Source organism: Alexandromys fortis, unplaced genomic scaffold, assembly GCF_014885135.2.
Source record: "Alexandromys fortis isolate MF-2015 unplaced genomic scaffold, M_Fortis_MF-2015_v1.1 scaffold_146, whole genome shotgun sequence".
NCBI classification, from domain to species: Eukaryota; Metazoa; Chordata; class Mammalia; order Rodentia; family Cricetidae; genus Alexandromys; species Alexandromys fortis.
The window spans coordinates 1,912,145-1,933,114 of NW_026068042.1; the positions used below are offsets into that span (position 1 = coordinate 1,912,145).

Here is a 20,970-nt window from a genome sequence, read left to right on the forward strand (position 1 = left end):
ATATATAGAGATGAACTGGAAAGCATCTAAGAGAGCAGCCAAGTGGTGCCTGTGAAATCAGTAATTGTTATACTGTTTGTTTTTCAGTCCTCAAACAAAATGAAAAGGTCTAATGCCAAGAAATGGTAATCATTTACCATCTCTGCTGTCCTCACAGGCGAGAACTAACAGTGGAGTTTGGAGTGGGTCAAAGCCTTGCCGTAGAGTAAGGATGGCGGTCAAAGCATGTCAAGAGAACTTTAATTTATCTGTAATGTTTAAACATTCTTACAAAAAAAAGGAGGGGTATATTGGAGCTGGAGATATGGTTTAGTAGTTAAAAGCACTTGTTGCCCTTGTAGAGGACTTAGGTTTATTTCCCAAGACTTACAAGGCGGCTCACAGTCATTCCTAACTCCGGTCTTAGAGGTTCTGTTTCTCTTCCCTGTGTCCTGTGGTGTGACTGTGTTTTCAGTTTGCTGGAGAATGGCTCACCACTCATTTGTGTTTCATTCCCTCTCATTCTGGCTGATTGAGGTATTTCTGTTGTTCTAGGAACTGCAACTCGACCATGCATCTTTAAGAATGTGCTCCCAACTGTCACTCCCTCTTCTTTTCTCTGCCTCATTTCTACTTTCCCTCTTATCGTTAACCAATCACATTAACTTCTGGCACAGTTCTCCTCTTGTGTTTGTATAAATGAATCTACACATATATAAGATCTTATCACACCTTCCTTCCCTTTCCGTTTCTTGTTTTGTTTTTCAAAACAGGTTTCTCTGTGTAGCCTCCATTGTTCTGGAACTCAACGAGGCTGGCCTCTAACTCATATCCGCCTGCCTCTGCCTCCCAAGTGGTGGGATTAAAGGCCACAGCCGCCCAATCACACTTTCCTTCTTATATTGAGGGTAGAGCAGCATAGGTTCAATATCTTCTTTTCTTTCTGGAGAGGTCTGCTCCATCCCCAGTAGATACCTGAAATAGCAGGGAGTTCCACTATTCTATTCTGTGCAGTCAGGTGCTGTTGATAGCAACATTTTGGTCGACAGAATGATGCCACAGTGGTCCAGTAAGAGCGTGATCTCTTGATATCATAGCTGTCTTAGTTTGGATGTATATCCCATAATGTTCTCACAGTGATGAAATCACCTAACATCATACTTCTTAGAATGTATCCCCGTCATAAACAGTTCATGGCTGTACTATAATTTTCCTAATTGTACATACCTTGATATGGTTTAATTTGCAAATTAGGCTTAATAAGAGATTAAAAGCAAAGAGATGAAGTGAGATGAATGACATTAGGATGCTCTGTGGGGCTGCTTGGACAGTGCTGTGATACTGCAGCCGTCAGTCTGATAGCCTGGCTGGGTATACATGGGCGGGTAATGTATACAGCATGGGCACACTGGACAAAGTGCAAAGTCCTGCGATGTCATTACACTGTTCAGAAGGGCATGCAATTTATTTACTTCTTTTTGAAGTGCTAGGGATTGAACCTGGGATCTTGTACTTGCTGGGCAAGTGCTCTATCACCGAGCTACTTTCCAGTCTCTTCCTACCTTTTATTTAAAATTTATTTATTATTGGTGTGTGTGCGTGTGTGCATGCATGTGTGAAAATTAGAGGACAACATTCAAGGATCAGTTCCTTCTTTCATCGTGGAGTCTAGAAATCAAACAGGCTGTCCAGCAAGATTTATATTATTTTTATTTTATATGTGTGTCTTGCATGCATGTGTGTCTGTTCACTATATGAACACAGCAGAGGGTTTGGGTCACTTGAAACTGGAGTTGTGGACAGTCATCAGCTGCCATGCAGGTGTTGGGAGCTGGGTTTTTAACAGCTGAGCCCTCTCTCCAGTACTCCTGTCCCTACTTTTTATTTTGATATGAGTCTTTTGCTCAGACTCTTATATCAATCCTCCTGCCTCAGCCTTCTGAGCAGCTGGAATTACAGATCACCACCATGCCCTCCTTGATGACCTAGAGTTGAAAAATTTTTAATTGTTTATTTCTGAAATTTTCTGTTTGGTGCTTTTAGACTAGAGCTGACCACAAGTGACTGAAGGTGTAGAAAGGAAACTCACTGCTGAGGAGGAATTGTCAGGCTTCTTTGTGTTTAATTTAGTAAAATGTATCTTAGATTATCATAATGCAATATGGATTTATTTTTTTCTTTTTTCTTTTTTGGTTTTTCAAGACGGGTTTCTCTGTAGCTTTGGCACCTGTCCTGGAACCTGCTCTATAGACCAGGCTGGCTTTGAACTCACAGAGATCTATCTGCCTCTGCCTCCCAAGTTCTGACATTAAAGGCGTGCACCACCACTGCCTGGCTGCAATATGTGTTTCTTAATGACTGGGATATGTTCTGTAAGCAGGTTGTGAAGCAACCCATCATTGCAGGATCTCTTTAGGACATCATTAGGACACGAACCTCTTGATATAGCATAGCCTCCTGATTGGGTCCAGAACTGTGATAAATATGACATAAGTATGACATAAGAGGCCTCTGCCAGTGTTATTTTGATGAGATGTTCTATAGAAAACTTAAAAACAATTTTGGTTTGTTTTTGTTGTGGTTTTCAGGTTATTTGATGTGTGTAGGTGTTTTGCTTGCCCATATGTGTATACACTAGATACACGCCTGTGGAGGTCAGAAGGGGTATCAGATCCTCTGGAACTAGAGTTACAGATACTTGTAAGCTGCCCTGTGAGTGCTGGGAACTGAACCTAGGTTCCCTGCAAGAGAAGCAAGTGTGAGAATAAAATTAAAATGATGGTCGGCTGGGGATGCAGCTCAGTCAGTATGTGCCTAATGTACAGAGCCCTGGACTCGGTCCTCAGCACCATCCCCTAGAGCAAGTCCTCCATGATAAACCAATGACAAATATAGCACATTGTATATATCGGGTAAGTCCTGTGTTCTGTCTGTAATTGTATACTGTACTTTATACCACTGACAGCACAGTAAGTTTGCTTATGCCAGAATTCCTCATCACTGCAAACATGACGTAGATCAAATCAAAATGAACGACACATTGAGCCGTTCCATCATGTCGCTATGCAGTTGGAGTTCCAGTCCGTTCCAGCTGTGCAGTTGGAGTTTCCCAGTTCAATTATAATTTTACGGAACCATGTCATTGGATGCATCTCATAGTGAGGCACATGACTGCACAGCTACGTTACATAATAGTGAGGCACGTGACTGCACAGCTACATTATATACGTTAGTAACATACTTTTCATCTAATACATGCAGGAAGCATGTCTTATCATGGAATACTTCGATGTTTCTCAGGCATTATACATTACTTTTTCAGCTAGGCTGTGTCAGTTGGTATCCTACCAGCACTGCTTGTACAAAAGAGTTCTTCTAAGATTCTTGCTTCCCCGTGGCCTCGCCACAAGAGTGGGCTGTGTGACGCACATTTCTCTGAGAGGGACTGGACATCTTCTGTTGAAGGGACTTTGTGTCTTCATTGTGTGTTTTACGTTTTGTTTCCGTTAGGTCATTTACTGCCAGGCCAACAGCACTCTGAGTTCCATCCATTCATTAGATTTTTTTTTTTCTTTCAGATCTTCCATGGTGGCTTATTCTAATTCGGCAGAAAGCACTGGTGGGCAAACTCCCAGGAGACCATGAGGTCTGTAAAGTCACCAAAATTGCTGTATTGTCACTTTCTGAAATGGAGCCGCAGGAGCTTGAACTGGAGGTAAGCTGGCATCAAAGGACTGTTGCAGAGATGATAGACGTGATGGCAGATTTGAGGATCTGGTTCAGTCAACTCTGGATGTTGTTAAAATAATTTATGTAGTCTTTGAACCTTGTGTTAGTAGCAGGCTCCATCAGAACCCATGCACTGCAACACGTAAGACAGAAGCAGAGCTGCTTTGGTTGAGGTGGTGTTGAGTGTTGAGGGAAAGATATCTTCAAATAACATGAAAATGAAGCTTCCATCACATGTCATGATTGGCTTCTGCCTGTGTGTGTGTGTGAGTGTGTGCATCTGTGTGCTCATGGAGGTGCTGTGTGTGCACATGTGGAAGACAGGTCAACATCATGTATGTTCCTTTAGCACTTTCTTTTTGTTTAGTTTTTTTTTTTTCTTTTTGGTAGGGTGTAGAGGGTTTGAGACAGGGTCTCAATATGTAGCCCTGGCTGTCCTGGAATTCCCTGTATAGACCAGGCTGGCCTTGAAATCACAGAGAGCCTCCTGCCTCTGCCTCCTGAGTGCTGGGATTAAAGGTATGCACCACCCTGATCAGTTTAGCACTTGTTTTCCTGAGATAGTCTTTCATTGAACCTGGTGCTCACAGGTTGGCTAGACTGTTTTCTGGCGAGTACATCTGCCTTTTCTACCAACCAGTGGTGGGGTTGCAGGCATAGACCTCCATGCCTGGCTTCCTACTTGGGTGCTAGGTACCCAAGTCCAGGTCCAGGACTTACGTGCCAGGTACTTTACTCACTGAGCCATCTCCCCACATAACTGGATAGTATTCGAATGATCGGGCTGCTCGAACTATAGTGCTTATTAGGGTCACCAAAGATTATGGTTCAAGTTAGCAATGGAATATATGTTATGACTTGTGCTAGTTAGGGTGAAGGGTAAGACTTCTCTGTTGCTGTCTTAAAACACCAAGACCAAGGCAACTTATAGAAGAAAGAGTTTATTTGGTTCCAGAGGAATAAGAGTGTTTCATGGCAATGAGCACAAACTTTGTTAGCCTGAACAGAAGCTAAGAGCTCACATCTTAAACTGTATCATGAAAGAGAGAGGGTGAACTAGGAATGTCATGGATTTGAAACATCAAAGTCTGTCCCCAGTGCTGTTCTCCAGCAAGGTCAAATCTCCCAAACCTTCCCCAAACAGCGCCACCAACTGGGGATCAAGTATCAACTGTGAGAGCTTATTGGGGATGTTTTCATTTAAACCACTGCGGTAAGCAGAGAAAGTATTTCCGTACCGTGGGTGAATATTTTAGAAATTATTATTCTTATGCTTTTCTCCCGTTACTTTAAACCCATACCACAGCATAGGACCTTCCCAACTGTGAAGCAAGGAGAGCTATCCTGATAATCATAAAATTTCTTCTAGCATAGCCATTTAAATCTGTCATCTCCTCCTTTCTGTTCATATAAACTGCAGTAAAAGGAACTATTAAAACCAGGAATGGTGGTATGTGCTGTGGAGGCAGGACTAGAAATTCAAGATTGTCCTCAGCTCATGTGAGCTTGAGACGAGGCTGGGCTCCGCAGATGCTGCCTCAAATTTTTAAGTTAAATGAGCAAAAGAAGCTTTTAGAAGCTTAATTTTTTTGTTTGATTATAAAGGAGAAGGAAAAATACTTAGAAATATTAATGGCTAGGAACCGGAGGGATGGCTTCTGCTGCTCTTCTAGAGGACCTGAGTTCAGTGCCCAGCATCCCTGTCAGATGGCTCACAAGTGCCTCTGACGCCAACTCCAGAGAATCCAATGGGTTCTGTGACACCAGCACACACACACAGGAATAAAATACATCTCCAAACAGAAATAATCCTAATGGTGATTCAGCTGGAGTGTCAGTGTGTTCTTGCACCTGGCTGCATTCCCCGTAGGGGTTTTCAGAAGCTTCCTGTCTTGTAAGTGTTCCCCCGACTCCTACTGTCTTCTGTGGGCATCCATATAAACAAGTGCCTGTCAGGTGAAGCTGGCTCGTGTCTCCTGCAGCATCCTTTCTGTTTACTGCTCTGCATGGCCCACGGCTGTCATCCTTTGCAGCAGAGGCCTCCAGCTGTGTAGTGGGTCAGCTTCCTCAGATTTGCTGAGGCCGGTTTGTCCACTGTAACTGGGGCAGAAGCAGTTTTCTTGCAGATTCTAATATTAGAATTGATAGTTTCTGCCTCAGTTGTGTTTCGCTGAGGCAGCTGTGGCTTCTTTGCCTGCCGCTTCACTTGTAGCACTCACTCATCAGTACCTTACGCCTTATTACCGTCAGGCGATAATGCATTGGATGAGTGTGCGTTTGCGTTTAACTCTCCATCAGCTGAAGAACATTTGCGCTCTTTCCATTCATAGGCTACTAGAAATAATGCTGTTGTAAATCTTTGTACCATGCAAGGTTTGGTATGCATAGGTTTTCATTTCCCTGAGTATAGGGATCCTGGGTCAGCTTGGTAATTCTGCTTACCTCTTTTAGGAATTGCCACACTATTTTCTAATGTAGAGTATCATTTAATATATATCTATATATATGCATATATATATGTATATGCATATGTGTATGGCTATGGGTGGAATTTCAGGGCCCAAACAAACGAGAAGAAATGCACTATGCATCTTGAGAACATACCCTTAAAGCATCAAAGGCTTCGGCTCCATGCCTGCATGTCTTGTGCCATATCCCATTGCTTGCTGTAATCGAGAGGAGCATCTTTTTCCGTGCTTAGTTTCCTATCAGAAAGCTGTTTAAAGTTTTATCTCAGGATGGATATAGATAACAAATTTGAAAGTAAAACCGTTTGTTTTCCTTCGGCAACATCAGCTTTTAATCTTGGTTGTGAAATATAAATTGCAAGAAGAATAAAAAATGAGGGAGTTTATTAGTGGGTGGTTTTTCTTTTTAATCAAAATTGTAATAAGGGCGCATCATCCCCTTTAGAGGACTCCTGGACCTCTGGAAAAGGGGAGATGATCCTACTGCCAGCATCTACTGCCAGTGCTATGGATTTCCCGGGCTGTGTCCAAACAAACATTTTATGATTGGAAAGGTTCCTAAGAAATAATTTTCTCTTATCATTGTTTTCTGATAACACTGATTTTTAACCCTTTTGAAAGATAGTGGTCTATACTTGTCTTTTCTAACAGTAATTTTATAGCATATTCATTGAAATGCCTTTTGGTTAGGGGGTTCATTGAGTTTATGCTTTGTTACATATATCTGTAATTCTTATCTGAATTCGGTGAAGACATATTTGTTTTACAGTTCAGTTTCTGTTTACTTTTGTGTGCACACTTGCATGTGATTCCAAAGGAATCTTAGAAAAAAGGGTGCATTAGTTAGCCAGGAGTGGTGTGCATGCCTTTAATCCCAGCACCTGAGAGCAGAGGCAGGTGGATTTCTGTGAGTTCACGTCCAGCTTAATCTATCTAGCAAGTTCCAGGCCATCCAGGGGCTACATAGTGAGTCAGTCAGCCTGTCCGTCTGTCACCCCACCCCCAGAATGCATGCAGATGCGTGTACGTACACACCCACCCACACACCCACCCACCCACCCACCCACAACTCCTCACATACACATGGTATAGTAGTTGTCTTTCTATTGCTGGGATGAAATACCATAACCCAAAGCAAATTTATAAAGGTCTTCTGTTGGCCGTGCTCCAGAGGACATAGTCCATCATGTTGGGGAGGGTGTGGCAACAGCAGGTAAGGATTTCAGTTGGATCATGCAAGCCAACTGCTTGTGTTTTCATCCTCCCTCACCCAGGAGAGTGGGGAGGGAAGAAGAAGGAAAGAGAGCAGGAATGGGGCAAGGCTCCAAAACCTCAAAGCCTGCCCCCAGCGATGCACTTTATCCATTAGCCTTCACCTCCCAAATAGTGATCTTATGGAGGGCATTTGTCACTCAAACTACATCAGAAAGTTTCTTTCATGTATTATCTATGCCCCAACTGAATCTAAAACTGTATCCCATGATACAAGACATTAATAATTCCTAAAGAAACATGAGTATTTATGCTAAATACTCATAAATAAGTATTTATGCTAAATAGTAAATGATGAATGCCATGTATTCTCAGGGCATAGTTTATAAATGCACATTATTTTAATTAAAAGTTTTTATGTATGTGGTTATTTTGCCTGTATGTATGTCTACGTTCTATATGTGTGTCTGGTGCCCTTGGAGACCAGAAGAGGGTGTTGGTCCCCTGAGACTGGAGTTCCCAACAGTCATGTGGGTACTGGGAATGGAACCTGTGTCCTTTGGAAGTGCTCTTAACTGCTGAACCATCTCTCCAACCCTTATTAAATGAATTTTTAATAAAGTTTAAAAATATATGCTCAGTTCTCAGAGTTCTTGGACTTTCTGATAAGAAGCTAAGGGATAGTAGGCCCAAATGAAGGCTCCTCCAAACTGAGGTAAAGCAGATGAAGAAAATAAAAACAAAGACAGTTGTCTTAGCTATTGTTCTGTTGACGTGTGGGTCACCATGACCAAGGCAGCTTATAGAATAAAACATTTAATTGGCTCCCACCAGCCTTCCTTTGTTGAAACTGTCTGTCCCCTGTTCTTGTCTCAACACATCTATATTCATGTTCCCTCCTCTTACCTTTGCCAGTTGGATTGAACTTTTTTTATGACCCCTAATTACTGCTCTTTAAATTTAACTAATCTCTGGACCCAAATCATGTTATTTGCTGATTTCCTTACTGTGTGTAAAGATAGGAAGAGAGAATTTTGAAAGGTCCAGCTTTTAACATTCCCTGTAGAGCTGACATAGAGCTTTTTTTTTTTAACCAAAACACTCAGGTAATTAACATAAATGAATATTTAACGCGGATGTTTGTAATGACCTTGATTGACATTTTGATGACATTGAATGACATTACAAAATGACATTTTGTAATGTTTTGTTCTTAGATGCCAGTTTTCAAAGTACTAATAACCTCAATCAGAACATTGCATCCTTTGGACATGTTGGATAAGCATGTGCTGAACCTGGGTTTGTTGCCTTTAGTGCTAAGTCCATCCTTACCTGTAATATTATGTTTTATTTGTGGTATGGCTCCTAGTTACTGGAACCGTAGCTGTGTTCTACCTGCCTAGTCGTCTCATTCACTCTCGGAGTCACTTTTAACCCATATGTGAGCAGTAGCGTTCACTCTGGACAGCTAGAGTCGATGATAATTAATAATGATTCATCCTTTTGAAAACTTCCTTAGCTCTGTAAGAAGCATCATTTTGGAATTAACAAGCCGGAGAAGATTATACCATCTCCTGATGACTCCAAGTTTCTACTGAAGACATTGACACACATCAAATCCAACGTGTCTGCTCCTAACAAAAAAAAAGTAAGAATTTGACTGGCATGGGCTTTAAATCCATCTTTGATTAGTTGTAAGTTGAGGGTAGCTAGATGAATCTGGAAGCTTTCTGTTTTTAATCAGAAGAGTGTCGAGCTTGGGGGCTGTCCTTACTTGAAGGCTTGCATTATCTGTAATCTTTCCATCTGACTCCGGTACTTACAGACTGACTTCTTACAGGTTAAGGAAAGTAAAGAGAAGGAGAAGTTGGAGAGGCGGTTACTTGAGGAGCTGCTGAAGATGTTCATGGACTCAGAGTCTTTCTATTATAGCTTGACCTATGACCTGACCAACTCTGTGCAGAGGCAGAGCACCGGGGAGAGCGATGGCCGTCCCCTCTGGAAGAAGGTACAGCGCAGACAGTGTTGGCTCCTGGATCTCTGCCTGTTTGCCTCTTGTAGGAAACTGAAGTCATGTGTGCTGAGCTGATTCTTCCCTTCCGCTTCTTCTAGGTTGATGACCGATTCTTTTGGAATAAGTACATGATCCAAGATCTCACTGAGATTGGTGTGAGTAGATGCTTCTAGAATCCCCTGTTAGTTGCTGCTGTTAAGCAAATGTCCCTATATCAAGATGGATTTTGAAATCTTATTAGGGTGTTTCCACCCACTGAAGAGGAGCATTTATCAAGAGAAAAGTGAGGACACTGCTTTCAGGCATGTTCCAGTGGCACCGCCCCTGCAGACAGCCTGGCCGGCAGGTGTCACACGCCTGTAATCCCAGCACTTGGGAGGCTGACGCGAGAGGCTTGGCCCAACTCCATACTAGGCTACACAGCCAGAAAAAGAGGGCTCCAGAAAAAGAGGGTGGGGGAGTAATAAGCCCAGGAACCCAAAAATATCTTCCTGAAAAGATGCGTGTTTGTTTGTTTGTGTTTACATCCATTGGGAATTCAGAGTCCTGCTTTTCCGTAGTGATACCACTCTGGTTTATCTTCTGGTCGTGGAGTCGATGGATCTTTAAGGCCCGACCAGGACTCCCAGGTTTTTATCGTGAGAGGTATTTGGGGAAACCACAGGATATGGTGAGATGATTGCATGGAGCTCTCTCCGGTTTGTTTATATTTGTTTACATATTTTATTGGTTTGTGCATGTGTGCACTCACACACTTGCCACGACATGTGTGGAGGTCAGAGAGCAGCTATCTGGAGCTGGGCCTCTCTCTTCACTGTGGGACCCTAGAATTGAACTCAGGTCCTTGGACTTGCTTGGTAGTGTTTCACCCTCTGGGCCACCTTGCCTGTTCTCTTTCTGATTCAATGGCTCCTTTCTTTGTTTCCTTTGTGCAGAAATACTGGAGTACAGTTAGTTTTAGTTGCTGTGAGAAGGATGTATGAGATGGGCAGACTAAAGGGAATCAGGGTTGATTCTGACGATGATTTCAGAGTTCAGTTCCGTGCACCGCGCCCCTGTGTCTGCGCTCTGTGTGCTGGCACCAAGTGTGCGAGCTTCGGGCAAGGGGCTGGAGGTTAAAATACACAGACACACACACAGACAGAGAGACAACGACATGAATCATCCTTGAATTCCCCAAGAATGCCCCCTTTATTGTGTTCAGGGGCAGATTATATAGAGATAGCTACTCCCCAGCCAAACCCATCAAAAACCACTCTCCTGCCATCAGGAACTCCTGAAGGGCTCGTGCTCAGAGCTCTAGACAAAAGCAATGGAGCATGGTCCTCTGTTGTTTCTTCTTAGCCTTTCAGTTATTTTCTTTCTTCCCATTTTATTCCTCACTGTTGATTCCTAACAGTTACTGACATTTTATGCAGTAGCATCTCTAGACAGATGCCTAGCATGTCTCTACTGAGGTTGAGGCATGGGTTGTTCTTAGCGCTCTGATACAGTGTTGGTAATGAGTGTTTGTCTCTATGCAGGCAGTGTGGAATTCCAGTGTTTGGAGAGCTTTTGCCAGACATTCGCATGTTATTGTTTAAAGCTCGTGACTAGGATAAAGGTGACAGTTGGCAACATATGTTTCTATGTTCCCGTCAAGGATCTTGGATTTATTGCTAGAGCAAACGTACAAGTAGTGAGGATGGTGGTGAAAATGATGAATGCAGGCCAGTCCCTCACCTCATTGCTTCCCCTAACCTTCTGAAGAGCCAATAGAGACCACAAAGCAGAATGAAGCTGTGACACACAGCCCCCGAAGAGCGTAGTGGCAGAAGGAAAGGGAGGTTTGAAACTGATGCTGCAAAGTGAGTATGGTGGAGCATGTCTGTAATCCCAGCACTCTGGAAGCTGAGACAGGAGGACTTTGAGTCCAGTTCAATTTGGGCTACACAGGGAGACCCTATCTCAAAACAAACAATTTTTTGAATATTCATTTTATTTCATTATTATTATTATTTATTTATTTATTTTTGGGTTTTTCGAGACAGGGTTTCTCTGTGGCTTTGGAGCCTGTCCTGGAACTAGCTCTGTAGACCAGGCTGGTCTCGAACTCACAGAGATCCGCCTGCCTCTGCCTCCCGAGTGCTGGGATTAAAGGCATGCGCCACCACCGCCCGGCTATTTCATTATTATTTTGACATTTTGTGTGTGTGTGTGTTCTTGAATATACTTGAGTGGAGGTCAGAATACAACCTCAGATGTCATTTCTCAGGCACCTGGTTTATTTAGAAACTCTCACTGGTCTGGAGTGCAGCAAGTAGGCCCAGGCTAGCTGACCAGTGAGCCCCAGGGAGCCACTTTCTCCACCTCCCCAGTGCTAGGATTCCAAGGATGTACCCCATGCCTGGCTTACCTTAGCCAGAGGCTCTTTACTGACTGTCTCCTGGGTCTTACTCTTGTGTTCCTGAGACGGATCTCGTGTAGCCCAGACTGGCTTCAAACCTAACATGTAGTGAGAATGGCCCTGAACTTCTGATCGCGTCTGCCGTTTAAAATCGGAGTGCATTTAGTTCGAAAGACACAGGAGAAGGAAGCTCTGACTTTGAACAGAGCCCTCCTAGTTCTGTTAGAGGACATTTCAAGTGAGACATTTATGGAAATGCTTTTTATCGTTCATTTCCTGTTGGAATGTTCAGCTGGTGGCACTCGTGCTTCTCCGCAGCAGGATGTGAAATAGAGCTGGGGCCGAGGGAGAGCCGGCTGTGGAGCTTCATCTCACGTGTGCATGAGGCTCTGGGTTTGATCCCAGCACCACAAATGACAACGAGAAAACTGAGCGTGGTAGCACATGCCTGCCATCCCAGTGCTTGGGAGCCCGAGGCAAGGGAATCTCCTAAGGTTCCAAGCCTGACTGAGCTGCAGAGAGAAGCCCCCTCACAAACAAAAGATGCAGGGGTCTGGAGAGATGGCTCAGTGGTTAAAAGCACTGCGTGCTCTTGAAGAGGGTCTGGCTACGGTTCCCAGCACCTGCTAGATGGCTCATCATCCCCTGTAACTCCAGTTACTGGGGATCTGACACCCTCTTTGGGCCTTTGCAGGTGGTATATAAACCCTGTGCACATACAGACAAACAGGCATATACACATGAAAATAAACAAGTAGGTTTTTTTTTTATTTTTTTAAAACCAACTGTGTGCTTTGTAATGAAATGGTCAGGATTGGTTCCATTTTGGTATAGGAAGCAAGGGAGGATCAGACATCAACTTAAATGCTTTGCTTTCCTCGACTAAGAGCTGCATTTGTTGACTGCTCTAGGAAGACCCTGTGCCTTATTTACATGCACTGTTCATTATTCACAACAGCCCTAGGAGGCATTAGTAGTCCCATTTCACAGAGGAAGACACTGAGGCCTAGTGAGGTGAGCGAGAGTCTGTCAGTGAGTTTGTGGGTGGTGGAGCTTGAACTTGTACGGAACAGTCTGGCACCTGTGCTGTGTTCCCTGTCAATCAGCTCTTAGGAAAATTGTTGTAAAGAGAAGGGAAGGCCCTTTGGCTCTCACCCTAGTGTTCAGTTATGCTTGTAGCAAGCTGAGGGCAGTAGGTGTTGACTGTCACTTGGGTTTGAGCATGTAGCAGTGTTGTGTGGAATATGAACAACATGCCATTTATTTCCATTCTAGACTCCGGATGTGGACTTTTGGATCATCCCCATTATCCAGGGTTTTGTGCAGATTGAAGAACTTGTGGTTAATTACAGCGAGTCATCCGATGACGAGAAGAGCAGCCCAGAGACCCCCCTTCAGGAGCCCACCTGTGTGGATGACGTCCACCCACGGTTTCTGGTGGCGCTCATATCTCGCAGGAGTCGGCACAGAGCCGGTGAGTGGGGGGGGGGGGGCTGCTGTAAGACACACAGATCACACGCAGAGGAGCTGTGCTGAGTGCCAATAACAATCTTGGTCTTGCAAGCACAGTGAGCTCCAAACTCCAAATGCCGTGATGCAATTACAGCCTGGTTTCTGCAGTCGAGGGGCGGGAAGAGTTAGTAAAGCAGACAGAATGGCGGCTGCATGCAGAAGATAAGAAAGTCACTTGGTGTGTCTGAGTACAGGGCTCCAGCTGAAAGCCTGTGCCACAGTGATAAAGCCTTCCAGGACTAACCCCTTTGGGAAAACCATTGCCTTTCATCCAAAGAGTTCAGCTCAACACTGATGGGCACAGTTGTGGTCTTGTGTATGTTGTTGTTTACCTGCCAGCTGTGTCTAGGCTTTCCTGTAGACGGTCAGTTAGGAAGCCTAATCTAGTGAGACTAAGTGCAGGGGTTGGTTTGGTTTGGTTTTGAGAGTTTTTCTATATAGTCTAGGCTGGCCTCGAGCTTGCAGTTCTCTTGCCTCAGCCTCCAGAGCACTGAACTATCAAGCGTGCGCCGCAGCTTGGCACCAAACCAAGTTAAACACATTTTTATAACTGTTGCTGCTTTCTGTTTAATTTTCCTTCAGGAATGCGCTATAAACGAAGAGGAGTGGATAAAAATGGAAATGTTGCAAATTATGTGGAGACTGAGCAGTTAATTCATGTTCATAACCATACTCTGTCATTCATTCAAACTCGAGGCTCTGTGCCGGTCTTTTGGAGCCAGGTTGGGTATCGCTATAATCCAAGACCTCGACTGGACAAAAGTAAGCATACCAATTATTTGGTTTGCAAATAAAGGTTTCTATGAGAATTTTTTTTTTTTGATTTTTTGAGACAGGGTTTCTTCTTCTATGAGAATTTTTAAAATAAAAATTGGGTGCCAGATTTTTTTAGGTTTGAATTTGTTTCATTTCAAAACCATAATTCCCAGGGCTGGGGTACACAGCTGAGGTATGGTTTCCTGACCAGCCTGCTGGAGGCCCTGTTCAATACCCGATGCTAAAACCAACAGCAACAAAAGCCACACCTCTCACTGTGACATTGTGTCCTCCCAGGTGACAGAGGTGAGTCGGTAGATACTGGACTGAGTCCTTACTGCATGTTGCAGTTTCTCTGGCTCTGCAGGAAAGCTCCTCACTTCCCATTCTGACCTGCTGTTGCCTTGCTGCTTATCCTCCCGCACAGTTAGCTTCGGAAGGATGATTGTAGCCAGTGTCTGCAGAAGTGGGGCCTGTGCTCGCCAAAGGGCAGTATGTAGGAAGTCAGTGAGAGAGGTGCCTTGTCAGGTGGCTCTTCCGAAAACTTTAAAAAATTATTTTGAAACATTTAAATTTTAATTCCTTAGAATATTTTAACTTTAGTATCAGATGTCATCTTTTATGTCACGTGAAACCTTTACTGAAAGGCAGGGTGTGCGTGAGTGCACATACGTGTGCCCGCCACGTGTGTGTTTATAATTTCACAGACGGCACTTACTGATGCGGTTTAGCTCAGTCTAACTGGAAAGAAACAAATTTTAGTTTAAAATGATGGTTAGGCAGTCTGACATTTAAACTGCCAGTAACTGATGAAAAAGTCAGTGTAAAGATGGAGTGGGCCCTCGTCTGTCACAGCTCTCGGAGGAGAACTGCATCTCGTGTTGCTTCTTTGCAGGTGAGAAGGAAACGGTTGACTGTTTCTGTGCCCATTTTGAAGAACAGCTGAAAATTTACAAAAAACAGGTGGGCTTTGATTTGTAGTAAGAAAAATTTCCTTATATGTAGAATTAAAACCCAATGTACTGTTCGTAACCAAACAGTCACATTTAGCACGAAGGTTAAGAACGCTAAGCTAAGGATACTCTTACTGTTCCTAGGAATGATGGTGGCGCCTGTTGCCTCGGGTTGTTTGGAGGAGGCGGATTAGATGCTGTGGGCCGTTGCAGACTAAGCTAGGCATCTCAGTGCCGTGCCCTGCTGGAGGGATGGTTGACTTATGTCTTCCTGCATTTCTCTTCTCTGTCCACATGCTCACACGTGGAAATGCAATTCAGTCAAGCAGAATGGCTTGAAAAGCACTAAATGGAAAGCAAGTTCAATAATTTTGATACATGATTAAGATATGAAAGTCAGTAATGCTCTTGTCTATTAGGGATGACCAATCTGACTGTGTCATAGTCATAAAATGACATAGGAGCCATTTTAAATGGCCAGCCTGGTCTATATACAGAGTTCCAGGCCAGCTAGCCAGGCAATGTAGTGAGATCTTGTCTCAAAGAAAAAAGCAAACCAACAACAAGCAAACAAACAAACAAAACTCAGGAAAGCAGAATACCGCATGAAAGGAAAGAAAATCCGGAGTTCCCGGTTCGTGGACAGAAAGACTCAGTAGTGAATGACTTCAGCTCTTCCCAAATTAGTGTTTAGATTTCATGTAGTTTCAACCATAGTCTCATAGGGAGTAGGAAGAAAAAAAATAGGAAGGAACAAACAATTATTGTTTAATGATCATATTGAAATTTAGGTTTTATAATAGTTAAAGGCAAGTGTTTGCTTTTATAATGAAAATTCAAATATTGTTAGCAGCAACGTAAGTTGGCACAGGCATTTTGAATGTTATTATTAATTAAAATAAAATATGCTGATATATATAACTATACTTTTCTTTTTGATACCCACTGTCCATTTAACATACATAAGAACAGTTTTGAGAAAGGTCTGGATCTGGATGTGAAAGGTTAAGCACTGAAGATTTCAGGGGACAGCATAATGTCTTTGACTTTAAGTCATAAGCAGGATTTACAAAAGCCGTTACCTTATCTTTCTGTGTTTTGATGTGTAATTGTCTATCACATTTTATTTGTCATTTAATAAAGGGCAATGTCCATCTAGGAAACAGTTATTTTGGGGTTGGAGTTCTGGAGTCTTTGATGGAGTTAAAGAATATATAGATACTTTTCCAAAATATTGTTATATTCAACTCTTCTAAAATTTAACAGACATTTAAAATAAGTTGGAGAAATAAAGGGGGAAAACCTTTTATTTTCACTCCTATAGAACCTCATGTTAAGCGTCATAGAAATGCCTCCTCCAAGTTCAGAGACTGACTGTCAATGAGAAGAAAGTGAGACTAAAGCACCACTTTTAAATGAAAAAAAAAAAAGAATATATAGATATAGTTTTCCTTAGTTATGAAAAAAGATAAAATAGATGTAAATATTGTAACTTTTACTTGATAACTGTTTTGTTATATGTAATTTTGCTATGTTAAAGTTAAAGCCTTTCCTTTTTGTTTAAACAGAAAAAGGGGAAATGATGGAGGAAGGTCATTGGTTAAGTAATAAAGAAACTGCTTGGTCTCATAGGTTAAAACATAGGTGGGAGGGGTAAACAGAACAGAATGCTGGGAGGAAGAGGAAGTGAGCTCAGAGGCCGTGCTCCCCTCTCCCAGGCAGACGCATGAAGCTCAGACCCAGGATGGACGTAGGCTAGAATCTTTCCTGGTAAGACTGGTGCTACACAGATTACTAGAGATGGGTTGATCGGGATATGAGAATTAGCCAGTAAGGGCTAGAGCTAATGGGCCAAGCAGTGTTTAAAAGAATACAATTTGTGTGTTGTTATTTTGGGGCATAAGCTAGCCAGGCGGCTGTGAGCCGGGGCGGCAGGAACGCAATCCAGCCGCTCCTCTCAACATTGGAGAGATCCCTCAGTGATGAAGAGAGTGTACTGCTCTGCAGAGGACCTGGGTGTTGGTCCCAGCACCCACATCAGATGGCTCACAACCTGTGATTCCCCCTCCAAGAGAGAGCTGACATCTCTGAGCTCCCTGTGCAATTGTGTTCACATGCACAAGCCCCACACAAACACACACAAGCACACATAATTTAGGAAGAAAGAGAAAGAAAGGAAGACATGTGGTAGCACACACTTTTAATACCAGCACTCAGGAGCTAAAGGCAAGAGGATCTCAGTGAGTTTGAGGCCAGCCTGGTCTATAATAGTGAGTTCCAGTACTAAATAGCAAAACCTTGTCTCAATAAACAAAACCAAACCAGAAATAATTGTTAAAAAAATAAAAGTAATGACTGGGGAGATGGCTCCATGGGTAAAGTACACGATGCACAAGTATGACATGGAGCTGGGCGTGATCCCCAGAGCTCACGTGCAGCCAGGCACAGTGCCATGTGTCTGTAGTCTCTGTAACATCCATGTGACACATGGATTCATGTAGGCAAAACGCACATAAAGTGAATCTTTAATGGTTAGGATTTGGTCTTATATCTTACAATGTGTTTAAATGTCTTCTAAACCCATTAATGACGTACATTCCAAAAGAAAGCTGGACAAAAGAATTGAACAGAATCTATGTAAAAGGATAGTTTACAAAGTCATAAAAGCACGCGAGAGGTGCGTCAGCTCACTAGTCATCCGGGAAATGCAAATTAAAACCATGACTCACACACTGCAGTGGCTGAAGGAATAAAGATGAGAAACATCAAATTTGGGAAAGGATGGAGGCAATTAGCACTTCAATAGGAAAACAAGTCTACAAATGTGTTCAGTCAAGGGTGCTTATGCTTATGCAAGAATACTCGCTGTGGCGTCAGAACACGGCGCATTCAGGGAGGCATATGGGATCGGATGTGGTCAGGAATGATTGGTCTCACTCTGCATTTGAGTCCCTTGATAGTGTGAGTTGATTCATGCGTGAGTCATAGTCCTAATTGTAAGTAGCATTAAAAAAGAATAAACCACATTTCAAAGTAACACAAAATTGAGAAAAGGAGCAATACTGAGGTGTGCAAGCCGAGGGAACAATGTCTTCCCACACTCGTTCTCTGCTTCCTGTTGCCTCTGACATCGATTTCTAGGTGTGTGTACTGAGCAGACACTTCCTGGTTTCCAGCAGTAGCCTGGCAGTGTTTATTTATCTGTGTCCCTCTGGGTAATTGCTCTGTGGGGTGAAGGGCCCGGGGTCAGTGTGACTCAGCCGTGGTGGCAGCATTGCTCTTGCCTGTGACTGGTTTGGGCTGGGACTGTTTGACAGCGATGTATGGTGTGGGCAGAGCTTCCTGCTCTTATAATAAAAGGTATCCCAGGACCTACAGTGCCCCGCGGTTGTCGCGTCTGTATTTGATGGAGGACTCTTACAGCTGTATCAGGACTGTGAATGAACCGGCAGGATGTTTATCCAGTGTGCTGCTAGGGAAGAAACAATGGAGAGAGTGGCACAATAGTGAAGGTGGAAAGAGCCAGTGCCCAGGGGCTTCTGGGATCCCTGAATTCAGCTCCTCTGCTTCCGGACTCGTTCTGAGATTTGAGTCGGTGGTTTATTTTTTGTAGCAAGAATTACCTGACACCAGCACATTCACAATGGAAGCACGGTCACAAAAAACTCTGTGTGTATTCTTTTCTGCAGTGGTCTTGTTTTATTTAAGATCTCTGGCTGCCAGCCTTTTCCCCATTGACGGACCTTCAGGAAATACTAGTACTTTTTGCTATTGCAAGAAATCATCAAGCTGGGAATGGTGGTGCATGTCTGTAATCCCAGAACCTGGGAGGTTGTGGAGGGGATTCCAAGGTTTAGTTCAGCCTAGGCTACTCAGCAAGTTCAAGGTCTGGACTACTTAAAAATTCAGTTTGAAAAAAATAGTAAGTTGGGTGTGGTGACACACTTGTTTAATCCATCACTCCAGAGGCAGAGGCAGGTGGATCTCTCTGAGTATGAGATCAACTTGGTCTACATAGCACGTTCCAGGACAGCCAGTACTACATAGTGAGACCCTTTCTCAAAAGAAAAGAAAAAAGGGAAAGAAAAGGGAAGACCAACAAAATCAGCTGAACGAGAATGGAGAGCTGGCAAGATGTCCCAGAAGGCTGTCTAGAGCCCATGTACAGTGGAGGGAGAGAACAGTCGGCAAAGCTGCTTTCTTAACTCCCCCCACCCAGCACCTCGACATGTGCATGCCCCCTAATATTAAATAGTAATAGTAAATACAATAAAACATCTTTCATGCTTATTTAGGGTACACAATACATTTCTACACAATACATTTGTGAGAGCAAGTTTGTTGAATTAAACAGTATATACATTTGAAGTTGTTATTTACCATTCAGTTGCTTTCAGAGATACCACACCAGGGCCAGTGAAAGTCCACAGAGCTGCCCTCTGATCCCTGCCTTGTGCACTACGATGTATGTACCCATCCACCCATCCAACATAAACAATAGTAAATTAAAAACGTTTTTAAGAGGTCATACAACTTATACTCCCAGAAGCAGTGTTTCTATTTTCCTGTGTTCACCAATGCTTTCTGTGTTTAGTACTTAAATTTACTTGTATGTAGGTAAAAACTTTTATATCTTAACATGTGCATTTAGCTATTAACAGGATTATAGTATCAAGCTTACTGTTTTGTTTACTTAATTTACCTAGATTTTTTCTTATTCTATTTATGGTACTCTATAAATTGTTGATTTTGTGTGGTAGTTTTTCATGAGAGTTCCTTGGTTTTTGTTTTTTGTTTCTTGGGTTTTTTTTTTTTTTTTTTTTGACCCTTGCTTATAATGTCACTTATACACAGATTTAAATTTTTCTGTTATCACATCTGTATTTTTCTTTGTCTTCTAAATTTTATATGATGCTTAGAAGGTCATGCTCCCACCTACAGCTGTGAAAAATTACTCTTTTTAAAATATAACTTGAAGAAAAACATGCAGGTCATTGATGCATCTAGAATTTATTTTGTGTTTCACTAAAAAGATGTAGGGTGCTACTGTAATTCTCTTTTCCTTATGGACAGTTTTCCCAGTGCCCCTGGCATAGTCTTGTGTGCTTGTCCCCGGTGGTGTGCTTAGTATATCCATCACTGCTCCGTGGACTCAGGTCTTTGGCTGCCAGCCTGTTCTCTTGAGTCGTTTGTGTGTTTGTTCTACAGGCTCGTCTGCTATGTAGTATACATAGAATTGCTGCAAATGGGGAAAATTCCTCTGCGTTTATTGCTTTCCAAATTTTTTTTCCCCAAATATTTACTCTTTCAGATGAACTTTAGAATTAACTTGTCTTGCCTATGGAAAGATTCTGGTTGAATTTTGATTGGGATTGTTGAATATATAGATTAATCTAGGGAGACTTGACATCTTTGCAATATTGTACCTTGAGATTCAGCAACATGGTAGATATTTCCATCTGTTCAGGTTTTCTTTTACATATTTCAGTAGTTTTCCAATGTTTAGTTTGTAGATTTTTAAAAAATTATTCTGCCTATTTAAAATACCTACTGTTTGGGCTGAAGAGATGGAGGTCCAGAAGGATCCAAGTCAGTTCCCAGCACCCAAATAAGGCAGCTCACAGCTGCCTGTCACTCCAACTCTAGGGAGATCTGATGCTTTGAGCCCCTGGAAGTGTAAACACACACATATACACATGATAAAAAAAAACACTTTAAAAAATATTAAGAAACATGTTTTACTTTGTGCTTTTGTTGGTTAGTGCAACTATATAGATCTATCACCATTGATGTCAATAGTTCTTATAAAACTAAATTTATACAGCAAATAATTTTATGGGAAAATTGATGCTTGAGTGGATTGATTTCTAAGCACAACTAGAAGATATTTGCTAACTGAAATTCCACATTACGATTCTGAGGTCTAGCTGGCCTTAGCTTTCTCTTGCCCTTCGTTCTCAC

The 20,970-nt window shown here is 42.6% G+C and overlaps 1 protein-coding gene across 5 annotated transcripts in view; it reads left to right on the forward strand.

Annotated features, from left to right (window-relative positions):
* Positions 1 to 20,970, forward strand: part of Inpp5f (inositol polyphosphate-5-phosphatase F) — a 79,938-nt gene that overhangs the window by 33,222 nt on the left and 25,746 nt on the right. The window contains exons 3-10 of one of the 5 annotated variants that reach the window (XM_050165826.1): positions 3,558 to 3,694; positions 8,908 to 9,036; positions 9,229 to 9,396; positions 9,501 to 9,557; positions 13,064 to 13,262; positions 13,883 to 14,062; positions 14,952 to 15,019; positions 15,154 to 20,951. In XM_050165826.1, coding sequence (XP_050021783.1) covers positions 3,558 to 3,694; positions 8,908 to 9,036; positions 9,229 to 9,396; positions 9,501 to 9,557; positions 13,064 to 13,262; positions 13,883 to 14,062; positions 14,952 to 15,019; positions 15,154 to 15,159 — 944 coding nt within the window. In that variant the 3' untranslated portion in view covers positions 15,160 to 20,951. Of the gene's footprint in view, positions 1 to 3,557; positions 3,695 to 8,907; positions 9,037 to 9,228; positions 9,397 to 9,500; positions 9,558 to 13,063; positions 13,263 to 13,882; positions 14,063 to 14,951; positions 15,020 to 15,153; positions 20,952 to 20,970 lie in introns of those variants that run through there. The other 4 variants (XM_050165824.1, XR_007595941.1, XM_050165828.1 and 1 more) reach the window with 4 other exon arrangements.